Source organism: Mastacembelus armatus, chromosome 22, assembly GCF_900324485.2.
Source record: "Mastacembelus armatus chromosome 22, fMasArm1.2, whole genome shotgun sequence".
NCBI lineage: Eukaryota > Metazoa > Chordata > Actinopteri > Synbranchiformes > Mastacembelidae > Mastacembelus > Mastacembelus armatus.
Window position 1 is genome coordinate 4,471,104 of NC_046654.1, and position 22,079 is coordinate 4,493,182.

General features: G+C 39.7%; 2 protein-coding genes across 8 annotated transcripts in view; one reads left to right on the forward strand and one right to left on the reverse strand.

Moving 5' to 3' along the window:
* The window catches only part of syne1b (spectrin repeat containing, nuclear envelope 1b), a 71,810-nt gene extending 54,004 nt beyond the window's left edge, over positions 1-17,806 (reverse strand). For 6 of the 7 annotated variants that reach the window (XM_026300881.1, XM_026300873.1, XM_026300857.1 and 3 more), the window contains exons 1-17: positions 17,703-17,806; positions 16,218-16,521; positions 9,804-9,865; positions 7,266-7,361; positions 5,814-5,897; positions 4,893-4,985; positions 4,560-4,738; positions 4,178-4,374; positions 3,567-3,676; positions 2,574-2,681; positions 2,314-2,451; positions 1,699-1,863; positions 1,473-1,585; positions 890-1,058; positions 702-798; positions 526-546; positions 26-228 (exon numbers count right to left, since the gene is read on the reverse strand). In XM_026300881.1, coding sequence (XP_026156666.1) covers positions 26-228; positions 526-546; positions 702-798; positions 890-1,058; positions 1,473-1,585; positions 1,699-1,863; positions 2,314-2,451; positions 2,574-2,681; positions 3,567-3,676; positions 4,178-4,374; positions 4,560-4,738; positions 4,893-4,985; positions 5,814-5,897; positions 7,266-7,361; positions 9,804-9,865; positions 16,218-16,284 — 1,902 coding nt within the window. In that variant the 5' untranslated portion in view covers positions 16,285-16,521; positions 17,703-17,806. The remainder of the gene's footprint in view (positions 1-25; positions 229-525; positions 547-701; positions 799-889; positions 1,059-1,472; positions 1,586-1,698; positions 1,864-2,313; positions 2,452-2,573; positions 2,682-3,566; positions 3,677-4,177; positions 4,375-4,559; positions 4,739-4,892; positions 4,986-5,813; positions 5,898-7,265; positions 7,362-9,803; positions 9,866-16,217; positions 16,522-17,702) is intronic. The other variant, XM_026300866.1, reaches the window with a different exon arrangement.
* A 1,928-nt stretch (positions 17,807-19,734) lies between these two features.
* Positions 19,735-21,908, forward strand: myct1b (myc target 1b). Its single transcript, XM_026325929.1, has 2 exons — positions 19,735-19,858; positions 20,847-21,908. The coding sequence occupies exons 1-2, from the start codon at positions 19,804-19,806 to the stop codon at positions 21,347-21,349; spliced, it is 558 nt and encodes a 185-aa protein (XP_026181714.1). The 5' UTR covers positions 19,735-19,803; the 3' UTR covers positions 21,350-21,908.
* Positions 21,909-22,079: the final 171 nt, after the last annotated feature.

Consider the following 22,079-nt stretch of genomic DNA (forward strand, 5'->3'; position numbering starts at 1 on the left):
TACTAGTTTTAGTGACTGTGCTTACACGTTTGGCACTTTCTGACTGGTTGAGCATCTGCTCAGCATCCTCCAGCCAGGCCTGCAGGGCTGCTACTGTGCTACTATACTTCTCCCAGTTAGAGATCACCTCTTCCAGCATGCTGCGAACACTCCGCACCTCCAAAGACAGATTCTTCCACTGAGCTGTGGCATCACTGAGGAATTTACTTACCCCTTCAGCTTCATCAACTGAAAAAAAAAAAAAATGGACTATGCTCAGTTTAGTTCAAACCAATAAGGGCAACTGTATAGCATTTAATTATGTATGCCAAGCATTAGCAATTTGATTGATCCTCCAGTGTGTTAGCTCAGAAAGCTCATGCTAAATTAGCATTCACAGTTAATGCAATGACTGTTAATCTTTCATGCATAATACAATATTATATGATGTTATTTCAGTTGCAGCCCCACATTTATAAAAAGAAACAGCTCAGGAAACAAGCAAAGTCTGGGTTTTAAAGATTGTCAGACTGCTTTTGGACTTACCTCTGTTACAGGTCTTAGACCCTGTAACATGAAATTGATAATAAGGCAAATTAACTTTAAGCCCAAGTAAATAATTATAACCACAATAATAATAATAATAATTATAATAACTTTATGTGCCTTATATATATATATATATATATATATATATATAAATAAATAGAAAGGATTCTTACTTGAACTGTCAGACTTTACATAAACCTCTGCAGCTTGTTTGAGAGCTGTGAAGATCATCTCATACTGTTCAAAGAACTTGTGGCCTTCAATGAATGTCTGGAGTGGAAAGACAAACACAAAAATTCAGGTTAAATAGTGTCAATAGACACTATATATTCAATATACAGTGCCAATGACTTGAACTTACAAGGTAACTTTGCAACAGGAGTTCAACTGAGTCTCGTCGGCCATATTTAATGACCCAGGACCTGAGCTTTGATTCAGCCAACACAAGAAATGCCATCAGGCGATACTTCATTTCCCAGAATTCCAGTTTAATCAGGTGAGCATGAGATGATGTAGACACAAAGTTGAACCTGCAAATTAAACAAATGGTCATTCCATTTCATCTTGGATTTTACAAGATGGTACAGGAGCAAATAGAAAACCTTTTGCTTAATAAAAGATCAACATCAAGTTGATGTTTAATTATAAGAGATTATTAGATAACACCGGCCATTCACACATAACCCTGGTCAAACCCAATCTTGTGTGACCTTGAGAAGCAACCAGGGCCAAGCCTGGTTAGTGCTTTAATGAGAGACCATCTTGGAATACCAGGTCCTTTGAGAGTTGGGCATCAGCCTGGCAACCCACCCCCATAAAAGCCTCATTTCTACAAAAACAATGAGCATCTCCTCTGCAGAGACCTTATGGCCTGATGTGCTCACTAGCACAGGACGAATTGAAACTCTCAAACTCAACTGGACACCACTGGATAAAGGTCTCACCGTTCAGCCATGTCTTGAAGTTGTTCAGCAGGGACAGGTACCCCATTCACTGACCTGTCCCTGTGGATCTGTTGGAAAGTTTGCCTGTGCGATTCCAAGTTTTTTAATACCTCCTGCAGAATTTAAACACAAAATCATGTTCAAAGTGTCTCTATAATGTATCTGTATAAAATAACAGCATCATTGTGTAGTCATGATAAAGCAACTCAAAGGTCTGCTTTGCTACCTTATGCTGCTCTAGTTTTCTGTGAAGAACATTGGCTGTCTCTTCATGAGCCTGTTGAATGGGAATGTCCTCTCTCAGAGCCATCTCTGCCCTGTGAAGCCAGGCTCCGATCACTCCCAGAGGACCAGGCAAGGACTTGTCCAGATGGATATGCCAATCCAACAGCTGCAATTGACATCTATTAAAAAAGCCACTCTACCAAAACAAGATCCCACCATAGAGAAGGCTAAGCTGATCAAAACATTTCCACGTTCGGGGCTACAAAAGAGACTTTATGTCAGTCCAGACGAACAGAGGATATGCAGAGGAGCAGACTGGCCAGTGAACAAAACCTCCTCTGTTCCTATCTGAACCCTCTCTGAACCAACTCTAATTCAAACACTTGCACCCCACTGAACTTTCACTGGCAGTGAGAAAACCCTGAGTTGTGCTTCTTTCATTATGGAAGCTTTCAGTACAATGATGCAATTTTTTAGCTAAGAAAACAACTGAAAAAAGCAATGACCTATTGTTATTCCACAGGTTTTGTTTAATTTAGATATAATTCATTATAATTAATTTTATTTTCTTTGTGGCTTGATTATAAATTTTGCATAAAGTATGTAGTACAATTACCCTGGCAGACACACGGTCCCAGGTCTGTTTGGCCAGAGCTTGGTCCACACTCAGCTTTCCATCCTTGTGGACTGGCTGTAGCAGAGGATCCGTCTGTTTTTTCTTCATTTCATACTGAACACGGAAGCTCTTAAATGCCTGCAAAACAAAGGAATACAAGGAGGGCATCCTTTCATTACATGTGCTAAGAGTTGATAAACCTCTTTGCCAAAGCAGAATATTATGTACCAATGCATTGTCTCTTTCCAGGTCTGACTCACCTGATATTTGTCAGTGAGGTTTCCCTCTGTTCCCTGAGCCCGCAGTATATCTCTCTCCAGCTGGTCTAAAAACACCTTCAGTTCTCTCAGCATTTTCCGCTCCTCTCTCTGTCACAATCAAACTGATGTTAATCCTTGTTTTATCAGCAGGCACTAACAACATCACACCAAGCTCTCACTTCAGAAATATACAGTTAAAGGTTAGAAAAGACTTAACCTGCCCTGATATTAGCAGATTCTACAGAAAGACAACCTCTACATTTCAGCACAGATTAGTTTTAGTTCACAGTCGACCTAAAAGAAGAGACACTAAAAGTCTGACTAGGTCTGTTAGTTCAGTGAAACATACCTCAAGCATTTGCTCTATATCTTGGGGACCAAACTATCCAGGAAAGCAGCAAGATACAGAAAAGATTCAAACACACCACAAGGCATTAGAAGAGCAAGGAAAAAGGGGAAAAAAGTGGATGGGAAATGGGATCAGAGATTATACTCCACAAACAGAAAGCATGCCATGCAGTGACCTGAAGTCTCACCTGAAGTACTGGCACTGACAGTGCAAAAGTTGGAATTGAGCCAAGAAGCAGCTTAATTGTGCACAAAAATAAGTAGATGGAGAAATTAAATGAGTCTGTGATGATGGAAAACTAAATCTTGCTGATGATATTACTGCTGTGTTCATGCTATGATTAATTTTTTATAGCTTTATTTGAAAAAAAATGAGAAAGCATGAAGCAGGCACAGGCGTACAGCAATTGAGCTGAGCAGCAGTTAAGCATGTTTTCATTAAGCATATGGAAACGCTTGTTATGATCTCTGCATGGAATCATTCTCTATGAATCATGATAAACTAGGTGATTTGGGGGAAATGTGAATGACAACAATATATATAAAAATAACGGCATCAATTCTAATAGCGTTAACATACAGGAAGGATATTTCACTGCTTTACATTCACTTAATATAGAGTATCATAAGTTTCAAACAAGGTACCTCATCATGCTCCCCATCTGTCTCAGAATGATGAGGGTTTGGGTAGTGCTTGAGGAACTGAGCCACATATGTCATAATGGATTTCTCATCTGGCTTGTCTACATCCACGTCTACAGAAACACAAAACCATAACATATACACAACTGGCAGAATCATCACATTTGCTACTAAGTCAATATGAAAAAGCATTTTGTGTCCTCATGGGGATAAATTGCTCCAGGCCTGACAGCTAATTATGCATGTTTACTTTCATCTCCATTCTTGATGTGATGTTTCTAGAAATCAGGGTCAAGCTCCCATAAAATCAGAGATATTTCAGTGCAGCTTGTTTGTGCATTAAAGCATCATGACCCAACTAGTGAAGAGAGGTCTGCAATGGCTCTGCAGCCTGTTTCCCTTCCACAAACTAAAGCTCAGTGACAAGTATACACAGAGGTTTAATCCTCCACAGGCTGTTACTGAATGTTTCTGTAAACATTTGGACAAAATACTCTGCAGCTCAGAAGTAATACCATTTACTACAATTTACACATAAAAACTAGTGTATATTTGCAGATGTTATTTCTATAACACGGTCAAATTTGAAATGGCAACACAAAGGCCAGAGGCACCTTCTGGATCCAGCAGACGGGGAATGCCAAGCTCATTTTCTGCAAGTGCAAAGGCCTCTTCCAAATTCTCCCTGTTGCTCCTCCTCCGCACCACCTCCATATCCACCAGGTCAGGCCTGATGGCATGCACCACCGACTGGAATGCAACACCATCACGCCAACTAGGACCAAAGTCCTTCACCTCAATTCCATGAAACCTAAAGAAACATATTTTGTTAGTATTTTGGTTTACAAATAAATAAATAAAAATACAGAAATATCCTAATTATATAACGTGCAGTTGCCTCTGTAGCTCTAGTCCTTCTCTATTCTTATGTGTGAATTTGTATCTACATCCATATCCTTAACATTTAGACAAAAAGGTAAAGAAAAAGTGGCGTACTTGGCTGCTGTACACTGCACCCATCTGAGCAGGGCCTTCTTGGCATTGCCCTGAAATTTGTTGACCACCTTCCTCTTCATGGGGGGGCTTCCTGTTTCAGAGCTGGCTACACTGTCCACAGAAGAGTTGCTGTTAGAAAGCGCCTGGAGGGCTGGCAGGTTGCTGGTTAACTCCTCAATCTACAAGTGAAACAACAAAAAGCAGAAATTGCAATGTGACCATAGCAACATGGAGAGAAAATGGCATGCAGTTGATGTGTGCGTAACAGATTTTTTTTTTTTAGTTTTGAGCACAGTTATTAACCCTTCAGCATCTGGTGATATCAGATATTACCTGGAAGTACAGGATAATGGTCCATATCATTCCAAGGACGATTGATGGTCGTCCATCTGCGATGTCAGTGGCATGAATGTTAACAAGTTTGATCTGAAACAAAACCCAAGCAGAAGATTATTCTGGATTATTCTGTCACCACCATATAGTTCAGAAGTGACAATATTTAGCATTTTCATCCAAAAGATGCCTCTTTAGTTTAATATCATTCAAAACAACATTGCAAGCTTTATTTACTAAAAGTTAAATCTTGGATGCAGTAAATATTCTAATCATTGAGCATTTGTGTAACCAAACCAGGAAGGCAGAAACAACCATGGTAAACATGAACCAGAAGGGAAAAAGAAAAGTGTGTTCAACCAGCCATTAAAAGAAAAGCAGATGTACCAAAGCACTGCAAACCTGAGACCTGTCACAATTTGCCATCTTTATGTTTGTACATTCCAGCAGCTGAGAACTGTAAGGAGCCAGGCACATCAGAAAACAGTGTTCTAGTGACAATGCATGTCAGTAGAAAAGCAAGAGTACATTTATAGAAACACACTGGCTATAACCAAGCATTGCTTAGCACACCTCGTGCATCAAATGAAAAAAATTGCATACAGTGTGGGATCACACAGGGCGTTTAATGGCGACTGACCGGAGATCCTCGATACACAGACTGAAGCCACACATGATGGGAGAGAGATCACAATGTAAGTCTCAGTCCTCAGGGAACCAAGATGAAAGTGGGACACAGGCTCCATGGAGCCAGGGGATTCAGAGATGGGTTATGTAATCAAGACGTCTTGTTTTAGGTGCTGCTTCTCTCCTTGTGGTTAATTTGTGTAGACAGAGACACCTTATGTGCACTAACTAATAGCTAACAAATGACTTCAAGACATTTACAAGGTTAAATTGATGATATGATTGAATTCTTACCTTCCTGCCTTCGAGGAATTTGAGCGCAGTACCAATGTTGGAAACCCAGTGGATCCTCTTCAGCTGGCGGCCTTGCTCGCAGGGCTGAACACATAGAAGACAGGCAGTAAAAATCAAACTAGCCGAGAAAATATATCATACAAACTGAAGATATCGTCATTCAACCATTTGCTGATTTCAAACATGGCAAGAAGTTATCTGCAGATGGCATTTCTACTGCACCAACCACCCACTTTGGTTGAAAAACCATTGTATTTCTTAGTCGCTGCACAGCAAGAGAGTGAAAGCAGCCTGGAGGCATTTTCTTAAATTTATGGACTGATGAATGCTGGAAGAGAAAAGATATAATCCTGTACTCTGAACCATGAGCCAGCACCACTGAGACCTGTCTATAGTATGTTAAAATGTTGGCAGATAGAAATCAGCAGGGGTACACTTGCACCAAGGGAAAGCATCAGTGCAACTGACAACTATAAGGTTTACAGATGACATGTACGCTTGTATTAAAACAAGCTGAACTACTACCAGTCAGTGTCTGAGTCGGTGTAAATGTGGAACAGTGGAGACTCATGTATTAGTTTCACACAGTGGGGACGTCCAGATCTAATTTATGGTGCAGCAATTGTTTTGTGCAGCAATCTAATATGAAATATTAACAACATTTCAATACAAATTCTGTATTTCTTAAGTTTAGAACATGTATGTACAGTAGATACTGTACCTCAGTGTCATGGGGCCTAACAACAGGACACAGAGTAAATGTGTTCTGGTTGCGTCCTGACTCACACTCTATATTTGTCATTTCTATAGTTCATTTTCTTGTGATTTATGGGCTGACATGAAACCTACCAGCTTTGGTGATCTAAACTCTAACACATAAATCACTGCAACATCTTCATTGCTTTGAAATACATTTAATTATTCCAAAAATCACCAATTAAAAAAAAAAAAATCACCAATTAACCTGGTTCCAGACCTCTGAATCTCTGCATACATTTTGAATTTGCTCAGCAACAGAATGAATGAAAAAGGATGACGATAACACCTGACTACTGGTCTAATCAACATCATGGTTCAAAAAAAGTAAAGCCTTAAGCCCAGTGTTTTTTTAACACTATACAAAATATAACTAGGTTTGTCATAGACTGGTGATCTGTCCAGGGTGTCCTCTCAGTCCAAGTCCACTGGGATGGCTCTAGCCCCAGTACAATGTAATGTGGGGAATGAACACAGAAAAGCTGATTCATTGTAGAGCGGAGGTAAAAGATGGGACTTGCATTAAATTAGCATTATTACAAGTCAACATCATGCACAAAGGCATGTTAACTTACTCCCATGTAAATCCACACAGTCAGAAGGTATTTAAGCATCTTACAGACATGAATGAGGCCCAATGGGTCCGTGCAATGAAGGTTAAAATCCTGTGCATAATTATCTAGAAGTACTACTTACTAGTCTCTGACCAGACAACACCTCCAACAGAGCCAAGAGCTTCACCCCATCTTTGATGTCCTCAAAAAGGTCATTAACCTCTAGAGGTGGTTTATGCTGGTGGGGAGAACAGAAATTAAAAATAAATTCAATTCAGAAATAGCACAAAGCAACACAATGAATCAATCTGTAAATCCAGTACATTTATAAAAGCTGCTGCTGATTCTGCTGCACTGCTACAATTCTACATAGTAACTGGATATTGGTATTCTAACCCATTAGCAGGAAAAAGGAGAAACCAAATGCTGTTTGTGAATCAGGCTTGTTAGCAACAACCACAGAGCCTCCCTGCAGCTGAAAAGATGGTGTCTTTTCCTCAGCAGTGGCTTGGTGCCCAGTCTTCAGGCAATGGAGGTTAACCCTAACTGGATACTGTCTCCTGATATCATATCCACACATTTACAGAGCTGATGAATGGCAGTGTTATATCTTCGCGTAGTATTGCTTTGTAAGTAAATGAAACAGAAGTCTGTTTATTCAGGAGAGTGAAACTTTAATTAAAAGACCAGCGCTTTATTTGGCAGTGTATACAAGCCATTTCACAACTCATCATATTCCATGACATGATGCAGTTGGCTGCCTATTTGGGGCAAGGGAGTGTGAATAGGCAAGCGTCTGTCCTGTTTTTCTGTATACAGTATGTAGACTTTTTTCTCTTCACAGGAGGACTGTAGAGGATATCTCTAGCTCAGTGCAGCAACCTCTATTATTTTATTATTTGGTGATTCAAATTGCTTCCATTGCTCAATTTACACTAAAGCTATCATGCATAAAACAATCTAGTTTTCCAGTTGCTAATATGCACAATCATATAAAGATAGTTGAATTATTTAGAGATCATTCACACCCTGGAAAATGAATTTGCTGGGAAAAGGCGTCACATGAGAGTTCCTAACTTTGTTAAAACAGTGCAGAAATCAGAGGAAACGGACACAGGCTGAAGGGAAAGTGTGACAAACTGGAGGAAGTACAGACTTAGATAATATACACTTTCACCCGTGGGACAGGAGATTTCATTCAAACCAGAATGCCTCATTTATTCAAACACATAAACCAGCACAAATTACTGCAAGTAAGATTTGAAAACATGTCCTGTAAACTGTAAACATGAAATAATCAAACCTATCAAACAGTAGCTGTCTGCAGTGTGACTATGACAGACTTCTTTCATTAGGACTACATTAGTCCTATTGGTATGCACAGTGAGTGAGCACAGTGCATGAATAACAAAGAATAGACCAACAAAGCAGTTTTCCATTGGTCCACCACATAACTGGGATTCCTCTAAAGTTTTAGAAACCACACTTTGAACTATTGTGGACAGATTAAGCTCAACAAAAGACCCCTCTATACCAAATCTCTTTGTCAGGGTCCAGACTTAAACCCTGAATTCGAGTCTGATTAGGCATACTCTGCTGTGTCATCCAGTTACGTAAACATTACCAGCTACTTATTCTGGATTTTTTGGAAGTAGTTTCTGTCAATTTCTTATTATTTATAGCTAAGGTTCATTCTAATGCTGTGTGCATAATCTAATAACGCTTTTGTTATTTTAGGGTCACAGTGTGATGTAATACAGCATGTGTTATTGTTGTGCATTCAGTGCCTTGAACCTTAGAAGCAGACGACTGCCTCCAGGGAACTGTCCTCACCCTGGTGCTTTCCATCTGCACATTTCATCACTGTCCCTGCCAATCCTGTCCACAAATACTAACACACACACACACACACACACACACACACACACACACACGCGCAGTACATAAATAACCCATGCACATACTAACCACAGACCCCTAATACACAACAAATACATACACTCAACACACCAGTTTCTGAATATTATTGTCCACACAAACACCCTTCACTGGAGGTAGAGACACTCATCCAAATATAAACGCTCCTATGAATTCTGACATCTGTGTCATCTTTGTTGCAAAGCAACAAGCAGCAGTCCCAGATCTTTTCAATCCTTTACCTCTCGGGATGTTGTAACAGAAGAATCATACTGCGGTTATATATAGTAGACAGGGTGTGCGTTTTCCTGACGGTTACAGTCAGAAAACTGATATTATAAACAAACTGTGCTCTATTAAATATGATTTGATCTTGAGGGCATCAGATACAGACGTTAAATGATGTCATTAATTACAGATGGATGCATTCAGCTACATGGTGGAGTGTTATTAGGGGTCGTTCAGCTTTCATGGCAAAGCTCATCTTGCAGTCAGTTCTCTTGTGAAGCATCAGAGGTCAGTAGCCTGAAATAACACTTACCAAAGAGAAGCTGCATAATCATGATGAGCAATAAAATCTCATTGCTCTCTCTCATAAAGAAGGTCAACATTGCACAGCTTTAAAATCACTTGATGTGATTGTTTAGACAACTTGTTTAAAATGAACCTGATAAGCTTCTAAAGTCTCCAACTCCAGACCAGTGATGATGATAACCATAAAGTGTGTAAGCAGCAGACAGCACAGATGGAAATCAACACTTACCTTAGCTAAGTGAGAATTGATCCATTTTGTGAAGGTTCTCTTCTGCACTGCTTCTTGTTCATCTGAAAATGAAGGGAACAAAGCACATGGTCTAAGCTGGACACAGACAACAGGAACTGGCGATTGTGAAAAAGGACACACAATCAAATAGAAACAACACATGCAACCGGACTTGAGGTTACAGATTTGTTTTTGTAAGGAACTGGTGGATATTATTGGCTTCATAGTTGTCAATGAAACATATAACACATAAAATATTAATTTTTACTATACCTTTTGCCACTTATAACCTTGGCTGGGCTCCCCTAGCTAAAATCCTACTTATCCAACCTCATACTTCATTTTACGCTGCCTCTGTTAATAGCATAACAGCAACCCTGCACCAAGCATGATGAAAAAAGTATGACTTCTGCAATGGGTAGGTGTACGCAACCTGATTAATACAAGCTTGCCAATGTGTAACAGATGCTCCTGTGAAGTGTTCTCAAAAAGAGGTCATACAAGGAGATTAGAGAACGAGCAGGGAGGAAATTTCTGCCAACACATCCCCCAAATCCCCTCTGTGTTAAGTAATAACATGCATGATTGTTTAGCTCAACTCAGGCCTCTTTTATGGGCTACTAATATATTCAGCAACAATGCCTCATGCATTATGCAGCATGTGTAACAGGACAGCAGATTTCTTTGCTATAGTGATGCTACTGTCGCAACCAAGACAGATACCCAACACCCTGTCACGAATGCCGGTAGGCTAGTGCTGCACACTGCACAGAGTGGCCATTTTTAAACAGCCACCCTTAGAGATACAGACAGTGGTCACGTGTTTAAAGAAGCAATGCGAACACTATAATAACACTATAATGACAGCAAAGACATCATGTTAACCCACAGGCTAATTCTTCATTACTGATGTACAGGGGATGCCCACTGAAGCATAGCACACAGATGCACACATACACAGAGATGCAGCACACATACAGCTGTGTTTGTGCAACTAGTTTACATACCAGGGAATCATCAACAACACATAAGCATATATTTTGTCCTATATTAGCTTTATAGGACCCCACAGATGAGAGCTGAAGGGTGCTGCTGCCCTACTTACCACGTAGATACTGAAAAAATCCAGTCACCAGATTTAAAGAAGTCTTCCTGACAGATACATCCTTATAGTGAGCCATTCTACACCCCACTCTCCAGCTTGGTCCCCTTGGCTTTCATGAGTTCCACGGTACATAAATATACATATATGTGTATAAATAAGATCCACAGTAGAAAAACACACAGCTGTCCTTTCCCTTTTTGCCAGCAGAAAGCAAAACAGATTTGGCTGCCTGGTTTTCCAGAGAGCTGCTGGACGCTGTGATGGAAACGTCCCCTCCTCCCTGACACTCACACACAGATACACTGACACACACGCACACACAGACACACGCACACACACAGACGGCAGAGGGGAAAACTCTAACAGAAGGGGTGATTTACAAGCCCATCCTTCCTTCTTCCTGTGTTCTGCTCATCCAGAGAAGCCATGGCTGCATGGATGTGCACAGCTCCCACTGTACTGCCTCGCTGTATCAGACATCTGAGGCTGGAGAGAGATCAGCTAGATGCATGGCTACACCAATCAGCATGTGGGAGGTGATGACATCACAGCCTTGGCTGCATTATCCTGATTTAAGCATGGTTTGTGTGTCTGCCTATAAGATTTGTCTAATCTACATTACAAAGAGAATGCTGACATTTAAAACTGTAAAAAAATAAATACATTTTAAAAATGCTTTCCTAAATTATTTTTTAAATTAAATTAAATCCCCATGGGCCTACTGATTAAATATACCAGAACTGCTGCACAAAGCTCACCACGGTGCAGCCAGTCTGAATAATTAATGCTGAGGCTGGCGAATGGCATCTACCACCTGCTCTTTCTCATTGTCAACGCTACTGTGACGACAAAGCAGACACACCCACCCTGGGATTCCCTTTTCATGCACTCTAACATGTAAACACTGCAAAGTATTTCCATATTTGTCCTGTAAAACCTAGCAGAACCACATCACCTCTGAGCAGTCTGTTTTTCTAGTGGACTCTACTCTTCTGAATATATCACACAATGGTGAATAAGTACAGTACTTGATAGCTTATCATCTCTGCTGCAGAAAGATCCCTTTATTCTTTCAAGACCACCGGCATACTAAAAGCTTTTCTGATATACTAAAAATAGGTCTGAGCTTGGGACTCTATTATTATTGCTCTATACACTGCGGGTGGAGATTGGCCCAGAAAAGCTATTTGAAAGAAAATGGATTTTTTTTTTTTTTACACCAAAACAGCAAAAGGTTAGAAGCAGCACCATTAAATTGAGGTTAACAGCTGCACACACTGAGAACAATGAGCTTTTAGAGTTACTACAATTAATGCTCTCAATCATTTATGACCAATTTAGCCCAAGCACAAGAAGAAAGGTTAAATGCTGAAAATGATCGGTCATTGGGGACTAATTAAAATGGTAGTATTAGTTGATATTTAACCGTTTCAAGTTTTTCTTAATTTTTAGTGCTTTTAAACACCAATCCCATAGACGCATTGTATTTTTAAGTTTTCATTTGTTTACTCTGCTGTGAATTGCATTATTTAATTATGTTCCAAAACAACCACAGTAACTACAAATATTACATGATCATATTAATTAAACTATTACTATTACTAATGTAACTTTTTATAGTACCATGAGTCCATTAAAGTGTTAGCATCCCACAGGAAAGGTGGATGGAAAATGCTATACAATGTTTGTTTCGCTTCCCTGTTCAAAGAGATAAATTTAACCCAACCCAGGAAAAATCTGCAAATCTGAAAGTGCTCCAAAGGAAATGATGTGTTTTTGTTTCCACCAGAGGCAACTAGGACCCATAAAATCACTCATACATGTTGCACGCATAAAATAAAATAGTCTAAAACTGGGAAGTTTAAGTTTGAATGTTTGATCTTGACCTTGGAAAAAGTTGTTTGATAAAATAATTCCCAACACAAATTGGACCTTTGGACACCAAATTATTGCTGTTTGACGGAGAGCCCCAGACACACCTTTCAGACTGTCACCAAAATCAGAACGTTAAAAGCAACAGAAAGAAACACATTGTAAACTTGACCTTTCCTGATATTCCAGCTGTTCAGTGCTATATCCAACTAAGGAGCTGTCCAGAGTCCTGAAGTCAGACATATGGTGCACTTTGTGTAATAAGGTAAGTCAGGTCTAGATAACACTAGATAACTCTAGGTCTAGATAAATGTATAACCCCTAACAAGCATGAAACCTTCATGTACAACAGCCCCTCATCATGGAGTCATTATGTCTTATGTCAACGTATTTAATTAAGCCTAATGTATCACTCGCGTCTATGTGGCAATTGCAAATGGATAGCCCCACCAAGCAGAGCATCAAACCACTAAAGCACCTGCAATTCACATGAGTAATGGAGTACTTAAGGTGATTTTAGGATAGATGGTACCTTTGGTTTCAATGGACTATGAGGCTCACCTGGGAGCACTGTAAAAGCCCACTCACACTGTTGTTGTTCCATTTAGTCGACAACAGCCCCACTTTAGCTCTGACAGGCCAACAACAATCAGGCAGGACAAGAAATGATTCTCCAGCTGGACTCAAGCCAATCCACTCAGAGAACTGACACAGGATTTATTACTAACTGAATGGTTTCCTGGTCTTCAAAAGCATGACAATACTGTAATCTAATATTCAAAATGAGTACAGAGAAAAGACGTGGTTTCTTTTAATCCACAACCTTTTGCAATAGTAAATATACAAAACAGCCTGCAGATACTTGGCTTTCCTGTAGAGTGGAAATTAGGCTCTCTGTTCATCTGATCACATTGGTGTTAAGACTGTGTGAAGTCTGCCTGGCAGCTGTTACTGACACTACAGAACAGAAGCATCTCTTGCCTTTCTTTCACTTGCTTTTAGCCCAGCCTCTTGCTGGACGTGCATATCTAACAATGGGTGTGCTCTGCTACAGAGTTCTCAATGTTTTTAGCTTTTGACCTTTAACATCAAAGCTTCTCTAGCTGCAAGAGTAAAGAAGTGTTTTACCAAAAACTGACTTTTCGGACTATAGACTAAAGAATTAACAGTTGTTTGAGAAAATAACTGTTGGCTGCAACTGTAAAGATTTACTCTTTGATACTTGCATACCTGCTTGGATACTTATCACAGGAAGCAAAAAACATAGAACTGTAAAGTTTCATAAGTATGAAAGTCATGAAAAAAAAAAAAAAGTGTCTTCATGTGATATTAGATCCGATTGCTTCTCTGTATTTCCGGGGAGGTTACTCATCACACTCGTCACCACAAACCCTTCACCAGCTTGTTTCTTCATATCCTGTTTGACACATAGCCTCAGCCAGTATGAAACCAACAAGAACCCGTCATAATGAGGGCAACATGCCTGTCACGCACATTCCACCAGACAACAGATAGGCATCAGTTGTACAATGGGGCATTTCGGGTCACAAAGTGTTGCCTCACTATCGTCATATGGCCCTGGAATCAAACTGACATTAGCATGACGGCAGGACGAAAATACAAAATGGGTTTTCGTGTTCTATAAAGGGTTGAGTGTTCAGAATTGATATAGGTTTGATAATAGATTTATTTTAATAATCTACTATAATCATAATTATAGAGACTGTGCATTCACATTACTGTATATTTGCTGTTGTTCATGTGATGAGGATGCCTTTAATGCCAGGAAGCTGCATTTGATGACCAGCTGTTCACCAGTTCCAGAGCACCTAAAACGACTGGCACAATAATGTCTTCCAGATGTGCACTGTCACCAAAGTCTACTTCCTGACATAAAACACAGCAGTGTCTGGTGGATTATGCCATTTGTACATGGTTCAGGTAAATCTCCCACACACTGTATTATAGGTACACAAAGATTTTTCTGATTTTGTAGTGTCTCTCTTATTACAGTAAAAATTTAACTCTAATTTAATTGAATTTTAATGCACTTTTATGAAAACATTCTTCCCACGGTAGCTAAGAAGAGGTTTCGTTCATGTTATTAATTTGCAAAATTAATAAGAGAAAAGCATGTATTTAAAAGAGACTCAATTATACTTGAATTCACTTTAATAAGTAGTCCATGTCAGGACACGTCGGAGCCAATATGGGGATGTCTAAAAGAAATAACAGCCACATGACAGGTGTTCTTTGGGATGCCTAAAATAAAAAGCTAATGATATCAATTGATGGAAATGTCTATGCAGCACACAGGAAACCAAGACTCTACAGCAGGAACTGGGCAGTGTTGGCACAACCACAGACAAATGTTTCATAACAGTAGCTATAGTAACAAGCCCTAATGTGTCAATTTCCCAGGTATACTATATATCCAGAAATGCATCCACACTGAGCAGTAGCAGCTGCCAGAATCGACTGGACTTGTGATGGTAGTGGCCTAACGCCCTCGCAACAGAAGGGGGACACCAACAAAAAGAGACTCCTACAATCGATCAATCCTCTTACCAAGGGCAGAAAGGGTGTCAGGTTTTAGTCTCATTCAGTGTGTTGTCTGTACATTCATGAAGCTGCAGTTGTGTTGCATTAGAGTATCTCATGTCATGGCAAGATTCAGTGCAGATTAAATGTTCCTGATGCTGCTTTTTTTCTTTTTTTCTGAACTACAGAGGCAAACCTTTAACCAAAGACTTGCATTAAAACATTTTTCAGATCAAACAAAAGGTTGTTCATTAGAATATTTCTTCAGAAAAAGTCTTTTATGCATTAAGTGCTGTTTTTACTGGTGACAAGATGACTTTGTGCTAATCACTAATTTAATGATGTGAGGTCAAGCTGATCAAAGTAGAGACTGAATCGTGTTGAGATCAGGAGTACCACAATTATCGCTGAATGAAACAAATCATGTTCCACCAAATAACTTTTTATCTAGTCACAGGACATCATAAGGAACATTTGTTTTCTTATTATTTTAAACACAATTACGTGCTATTTTTGAAAATATAAACCAGGCGACTAAAATGTGTGACTGATATGTAAAACAGGCCAATTACACAGCGTAAGGCTGTAACTTATCATTTTGAGGTATTAAAAACATACTATACATTGTGATTTCTGTACTGGCCAGTAATGCCCAGTCATTACAAATCCTTAGAAGTAACAAGTGTTCTCACCGTATGTCTAAATGCTTCTTCGTGCGTAAATGTGTGAGTGGTTGTGTATGTAAGCATGTGTGTATCAGCATCCTGCCTTGCAAAAGCCGGCAAACTTGAGATGGGCACACAGCCCAGGCGTTGAATCAGCACAATACTCCTGTGCAGCAGTGCAGCAGAGAATGTGTTGTCTGTAAGCCAGCTGAGCAAAAGAGTGACACTTACCCTGCAGTTTTTGCATCACATTAGCAATGTCCGTAGACGTTCGACCAAAGTGCCTGGGAGAGGCCATGTTGTCTCGCCGCAGCTGTGTGACAAGGTGTGTCACTGATGCTGACAACAGAAGATCCTTCACAACAGTCTTGAGTGGGACATCCCCTCTGCCTCTGCCTTCCTCTACCTCCTTCTCTCTCTCTCTCTCTGTTTGTCTTTCTAAGTTCACCACAGGACCAGATCCAATTGAATCTCAGGTTTCATGAAGGTACAAGCAGGTTTACTGTCCAATAGAAGCTCTTCTTCCAGTCACTGCCTGTAAAAGAGAAGTATGAGGCCACACCTATCATCAAGCAGTGTATACTGATGTTGAATGCTGACATCAAGGCTACCTTAGACAACTCAGTTTTTAGTTAGTTTGTAATTGTAATTTTGCTTTTCTCACTTTCCCTGTCATTAAAAAAAATCACTACCATCTGCATGTGTATGTTTTAATTGATATTTTTATGCTTTTATTTAAAACCTGTTATTTTTATTAACATATTCCTCCCAATCTGAGTTTCCTCAGATTAATTTAAAGTGTTTGGACACAAAGAATAAACCATGTCTTTTTATAGTTTGGCCACAAGATGTCCCAAGAATTAATCAGGCTGTTTTACAGCAGACGTTTTGATATTTGACAGTAGGAAAGTGTAAATGATAAGGCAGATCATTTTAACAGCACGGCAGCTTAAATGTTTATGTTCTTAGTAACACCTGTGGTTGTGCTCCTTAAACAAGTGGAAATATCTGCTCTGATAAAAATAATGCAGATGGCTCACTCTATCTAGCTACAAATGCTTCCATAACTACTGACCTAAGACTAATAGGTTGTGTAAATAAAAGTGTAAATGAATCAATTCATTGCTTATATGACATAAGATACAGACTCAAAATAAACTTTCGTGGTTCAAGTATGAGAATTGACTGAAGACTAGTTATCAGCAGTTCTCCAGAAATTAACAGGAAAACACAAATATAAATATAGACACGACACAACATGACAACAAAGATAAGCAAACATAAACACACAGCTACTATTAACAGACAAACAACTGGCCAACAGGTTCTTAAGTAAAATGTTAGTGCAATTCATCCTGAAAATGTGCGAACTAACACTCATTAGGAAGTTACCTCAAGAAATATTCCACATGTAGCTAAACCTCTTGTGCACATTTGAAATAATGTAATAAGGTCATTTAACACTGAACTACAAACAAAGCTCGTTGCCTGTGCAGCCATTTGAATGGTGGCCATGCTGGTGTGTGTGTGTGTGTATGTGTGTGTGGGCTCCAACACGAGAGGAAGTTACTAAAACACCACAAACACAAGGAAGAACTAACTTGAACGCATCCAAACATCACATCATGACACTTAGTCAAAAGGACCCTGACAACCGATACACAAACGTCATAAACATACATAAGCAACAAAGTTGCCTCTGACATTTGATCTTACCGCTCTGAGGACTGCGCAGCATGGTAACCTGGCGCAGGAAGTGTCTGTGTTGCCTGGTTGCCAGTGGTGACGGTGAAAATGAAACAGGGTGGCGTAAAGAGAAGCACCCACGTAAAAGTTTGTGACCACAGGCAGCGGAGCGGCACACTGCAGGCAGCACGCTGAGCAAACTGGAGGAGGAGGGGTCGGAAATGTGTGGTCCAGTTCCTGTGCTCTGAATTTTTAATGACAAAGGGGTTCGTTATTTAGCTCGGCACTGAGGAATCCCGCGTATGTGCGCAGCGTGGCGCATGTTATGGTGACTGTGGAGACCTCTGCAGATTGTTTGGACCCATAGCACTAATGCAATAAACAGTCCCTGTCATGAAGGTTATGGTTTTGCATAACTGAGGTGCTGATTCAACTGACTGATCATTTGGGCGGTGTGGGTTGTGCTGCTGTTGATGAGCTGTAATGCACAAACAGGTGGTTCCATTATTTACGCCTATATCAACGGGCCGCCTCAATAACAGAAACAGCTCAATATCAGTCCAACCTACAGTCTCTGAAATCACCAGACAGTTGAATCAACACCTCTGAAAAACAGGAACTTTTGCACAACAACAACAACAAAAAAAATGCTTTTACACAGGCTCTGTTCAAATTGTTCAAGGTTTCCATGTTAAAGAATTAGTCCTTGATTGTTATTTGCTAATTTTTTCCCGTTAATCTGCGTTAAACAAATTAAGTTAATATCTTCCAAAGTGTCTTTAGTCTTTTTAGTATAAACTTTCTATTTGATATTATTTCTACACTGCACCACAACATGAAAACCCTACGAAGGATTTTTAGCAGATATCCATTTGACTTTTCATGCTGTGGATTTTTCTCCAAACATATTTTTATGGACAATACAAACATGAAGAATGATAAGAACAAGAAATGGTATGGACACTAAAGATTTGAGGTTTTTATTTGATGTTTTCAAAGTTGCCATGTTTGGTGCTCAAACTAATTAAGGTCTCAGTTGTGCAGCATTTGCACTGTTAAATGCAGATGTGATACTTTTCAAATAAGCAGCTTTATTAAAAATAGCTGGCTTGTTTCAAACACACTTGTATGTGTAAAATCCCATATCCTGTAACTGTCATACTACTCCACAATTACATGATCAGGCAGGAAACCCCACATGCCTGGAGGTCAATCATTACCTGCTTTCTCATATTTTTTCTGGAGAAGCTTCATCTCCACTACAGTATTCAGATTATTAAGGACGTTAGTGTGTGTGCCAAATTTCAATTTCATTGCACGTACTTCAGCACCACCTGCTGGACTTTTCTGTGAAATGAACATCTAAACTAAATGTCCAGAAGAAAACCTTCAGTTGTAAATGTCAGGTCACTAACTCGTGAGGACAGATGATCCTAGAGAAGTGCTTATACCTAATTAAGGCCCTGCTTTAATGTAATCTTATGAAAAATGATTCATATGTGAATCTATAGATTATATCAGCCAGCCATCTACAGAAAGATGTGGTGTAATTAACCTGAAAAAGGGCAGAAGTGAAAGGGAACAGGGCAACAATTGAAGGAAATCCCAGCTGGGACTGAGAGCCTGATAGTCTGGAGAGTCTCCAGTGGATGGTTAGATTTTCATGGTTTAGCTTGTCCAGAACCTTGTCAAGACCTTTGCCAAGACCTTTTAGGTCAAAAGGAAGGTTGTATATCTAATGGGCCCAGTTCCTTTTTATTTAAACACATGGTCCTACTGAGAATCTGCATTTGGCAAAAAGTATAGGCTGTTTTGTGATTATAATTGTTGCCTAAGGACACTAGTAACACGCTTTAGAAAATGCTGCCAATAGGTCCATTGTTAAAACATATTGATCCTTAGGAAATGATGCAAAAGGAAACAACCCTGTTTCCCAGTGTTATGTCCCACACAGATAAGCAATGCACTTTCTAATTTTAAAGCCAGAAAGGGAAGGAAGCATGACAGCAAAGTTTCCGCCATAGCTTACATTGTATGGGGAAAAAAGAAAAAGCCTGTCTTGGAAAAAGCTTAGTGTTCGCCTGTTTGCGTGGAGTCAGTGTGGAACTGAACACCAGCTTATGGTGGAATAATGGCACATAATGAAACACATCCCTTTTTGGAAATACTGAAATCATTTAGCCTGGGTGAGTGAATGTGTATTTGCTTCTTGCAAACAGCCATGGACTATTTCACAAAACTTTAGCCTACTCTGTAAAAGCAGCATTTGATTTGTATAATGTAGATGTGATTGTTCTTCCGTTGATACAAGTGATATTTTCACCTGTGAAACTGGCTTCCAGACAACCACTGAAACAACATTGTCTTCATTTGGAAAAGCAGGAAATCAGCTCTGAATAAACCACTTAGCAACTTTAGGGTCAGAACATTTTTCTGATCTGCTGTAATGTCATGATTCACCCCGATCCCTCGGTTGTCTAGGACAAGTTTGCTTATGGTCCTGCTGGACACAGTGTGATCCACATATTTATAACTATATTGTATGTCACCCACCACTGTAGTATTATCTACTGCTGCAACTTTGTTTTTTGTCTCATTTAGTTCAATCCTTTTAAATCACATCATGCTGATTTATGTCTTATGTAAAGCATTTTCATTTTCCTTGTTATGGAAAGATGTGGCACTTCACACTTTGAACCACTTTGCTTGAGAAGTCATAAACTTTTCTCATCAGTCGCCATTTACAGCATTTTAAGAAGAACATGAAAATCCAATGATAAAAGCTGGAGTTATTTTTGACGTGTCACACTGACACATTATGTCTGTTTGTGCTTAGACACGATGATCCTAAATAGACAGTGAACCCACACACCAGGTATGATGTAAGATTTTATGTAACACTGTGCCCAGTATAGCAGTGCCCAGATATAATAAATCAATACGCCAGAGCACAATTTCCTAAAAGACATCTATATGAGATCTACTTCATTCTGTTACTGACAGTTTTTATTTCTATCTTAAAGAGCAGTGAATCCACCATCTAAGCAAATAATTGTTGCCATTTTTAGAACAACACAATGCATGTGGTCTTACATCCTGCTAAACATTACCAACCATTATTTTGATCTATCAGTAGTTCTCTTTTCTGACTCTACAATGATATTTTCTTTCCAGGTGACATGATTCTCGCCTTCTGTTTATCGGTGCTTGTGGGCCTGCTGCTGGGTGCTTTAATCTACATTCTGCTGACCTGGGCTTCCAGGCGCAGAGCCTCTGCCAGGATCACCAGGCGCTCCAAAAAGAAATCCGGTACTTCACAAACACACAACCTCATGAGCAACCACATTGGCCTGTACCGAAGCACATTCATGAGCGTCCACAGAGAGCCGTCTCTGGAGCCAGTGGGTCCTCTGGGGAGTAAGCCCAGTCCAGAGACCTCCACTTTTCGTCCACTGCGGAAGAGAAGCAAAGCTGACCTGGAGATGGGAGATGACACCCAGGTCACTATGCCTGAGGACACAGCGACTTCAAACTTGTTAGACTCAGCATCACTCGTACCAAACAAGAGACACTCCTTCTGGTTGGGCAGCAACACACTTAAAGGGTTCCTCCCCTCACAGACTCCTCCTCCTGCATACGACAGTGTCATCCATGCTTTTGAAGAGACTTGCACTTAAATTTGTGCATATTCAGCAAGAAATGAAAAAGGAGAACGTTTTGGGATTACACTGGACTGTCTGGCTGTGTTCTGCTCTTTATTATGGACAGCTGCTTTGAAAGCCATTAGGTGTCTGCAGTATTATATTAAAGAATAGATAGAATAGGGATGCACCTTGTGATCATTTTGCTGATTATTTTCTCTATAGTATGTCACGATATAATGAAAAACACCCATCACAGTTTCCTAAAGCCCAGAGTGACTTCAAATGTCTTGTTCTGTCACCTGCTTAAGAACAAGCAGCAAATTCTCACACTGGAGAAGATTAGGACAAGCCTGTTTGCTCCACTCAAATAATGAGCTGATTATCAGAGTAGCTGCTGGTTCATTTTCTGTTGTTGACTTACTCAATTAATCATAATCATGAAAGTCCTAATATAATTTTGTTGTGGCACTTGCAGGGCCCCTCATGATGCAGTTCACTAGGAGACACTGGTGATAAGGAGAGTGTGTGTGCCCTGACTGTGGGAGATAGACAGGCTATATTGTCTAATATCATAATAAAGATGTAGAGATGATTTTCTCCTGCTTGTGTTTTTGTGTAAAACTAAAACAATCAGTAGCTTATTTATTCGAAATAAATGAATCTATTGTCATCAGAAGCTTAAATGTGAAAATGAAGCGTAAATATGGAAAAGTCGATTATATTAACACTTAATACTGTGACTGTGGGTAGGACAGTGGGTTTG

What these genes read in the sequence shown, in the direction of transcription:
- myct1b (XM_026325929.1), top strand. Translation starts at nt 19,804, where the DNA reads ATGGCACATAATGAAACACATCCCTTTTTGGAAATACTGAAATCATTT. An exon ending in ACTGAAATCATTTAGCCTGG is followed by an intron (nt 19,859 to 20,846) that starts GTGAGTGAATGT and finishes TTTTCTTTCCAG; the next exon opens with GTGACATGATTCTCGCCTTC.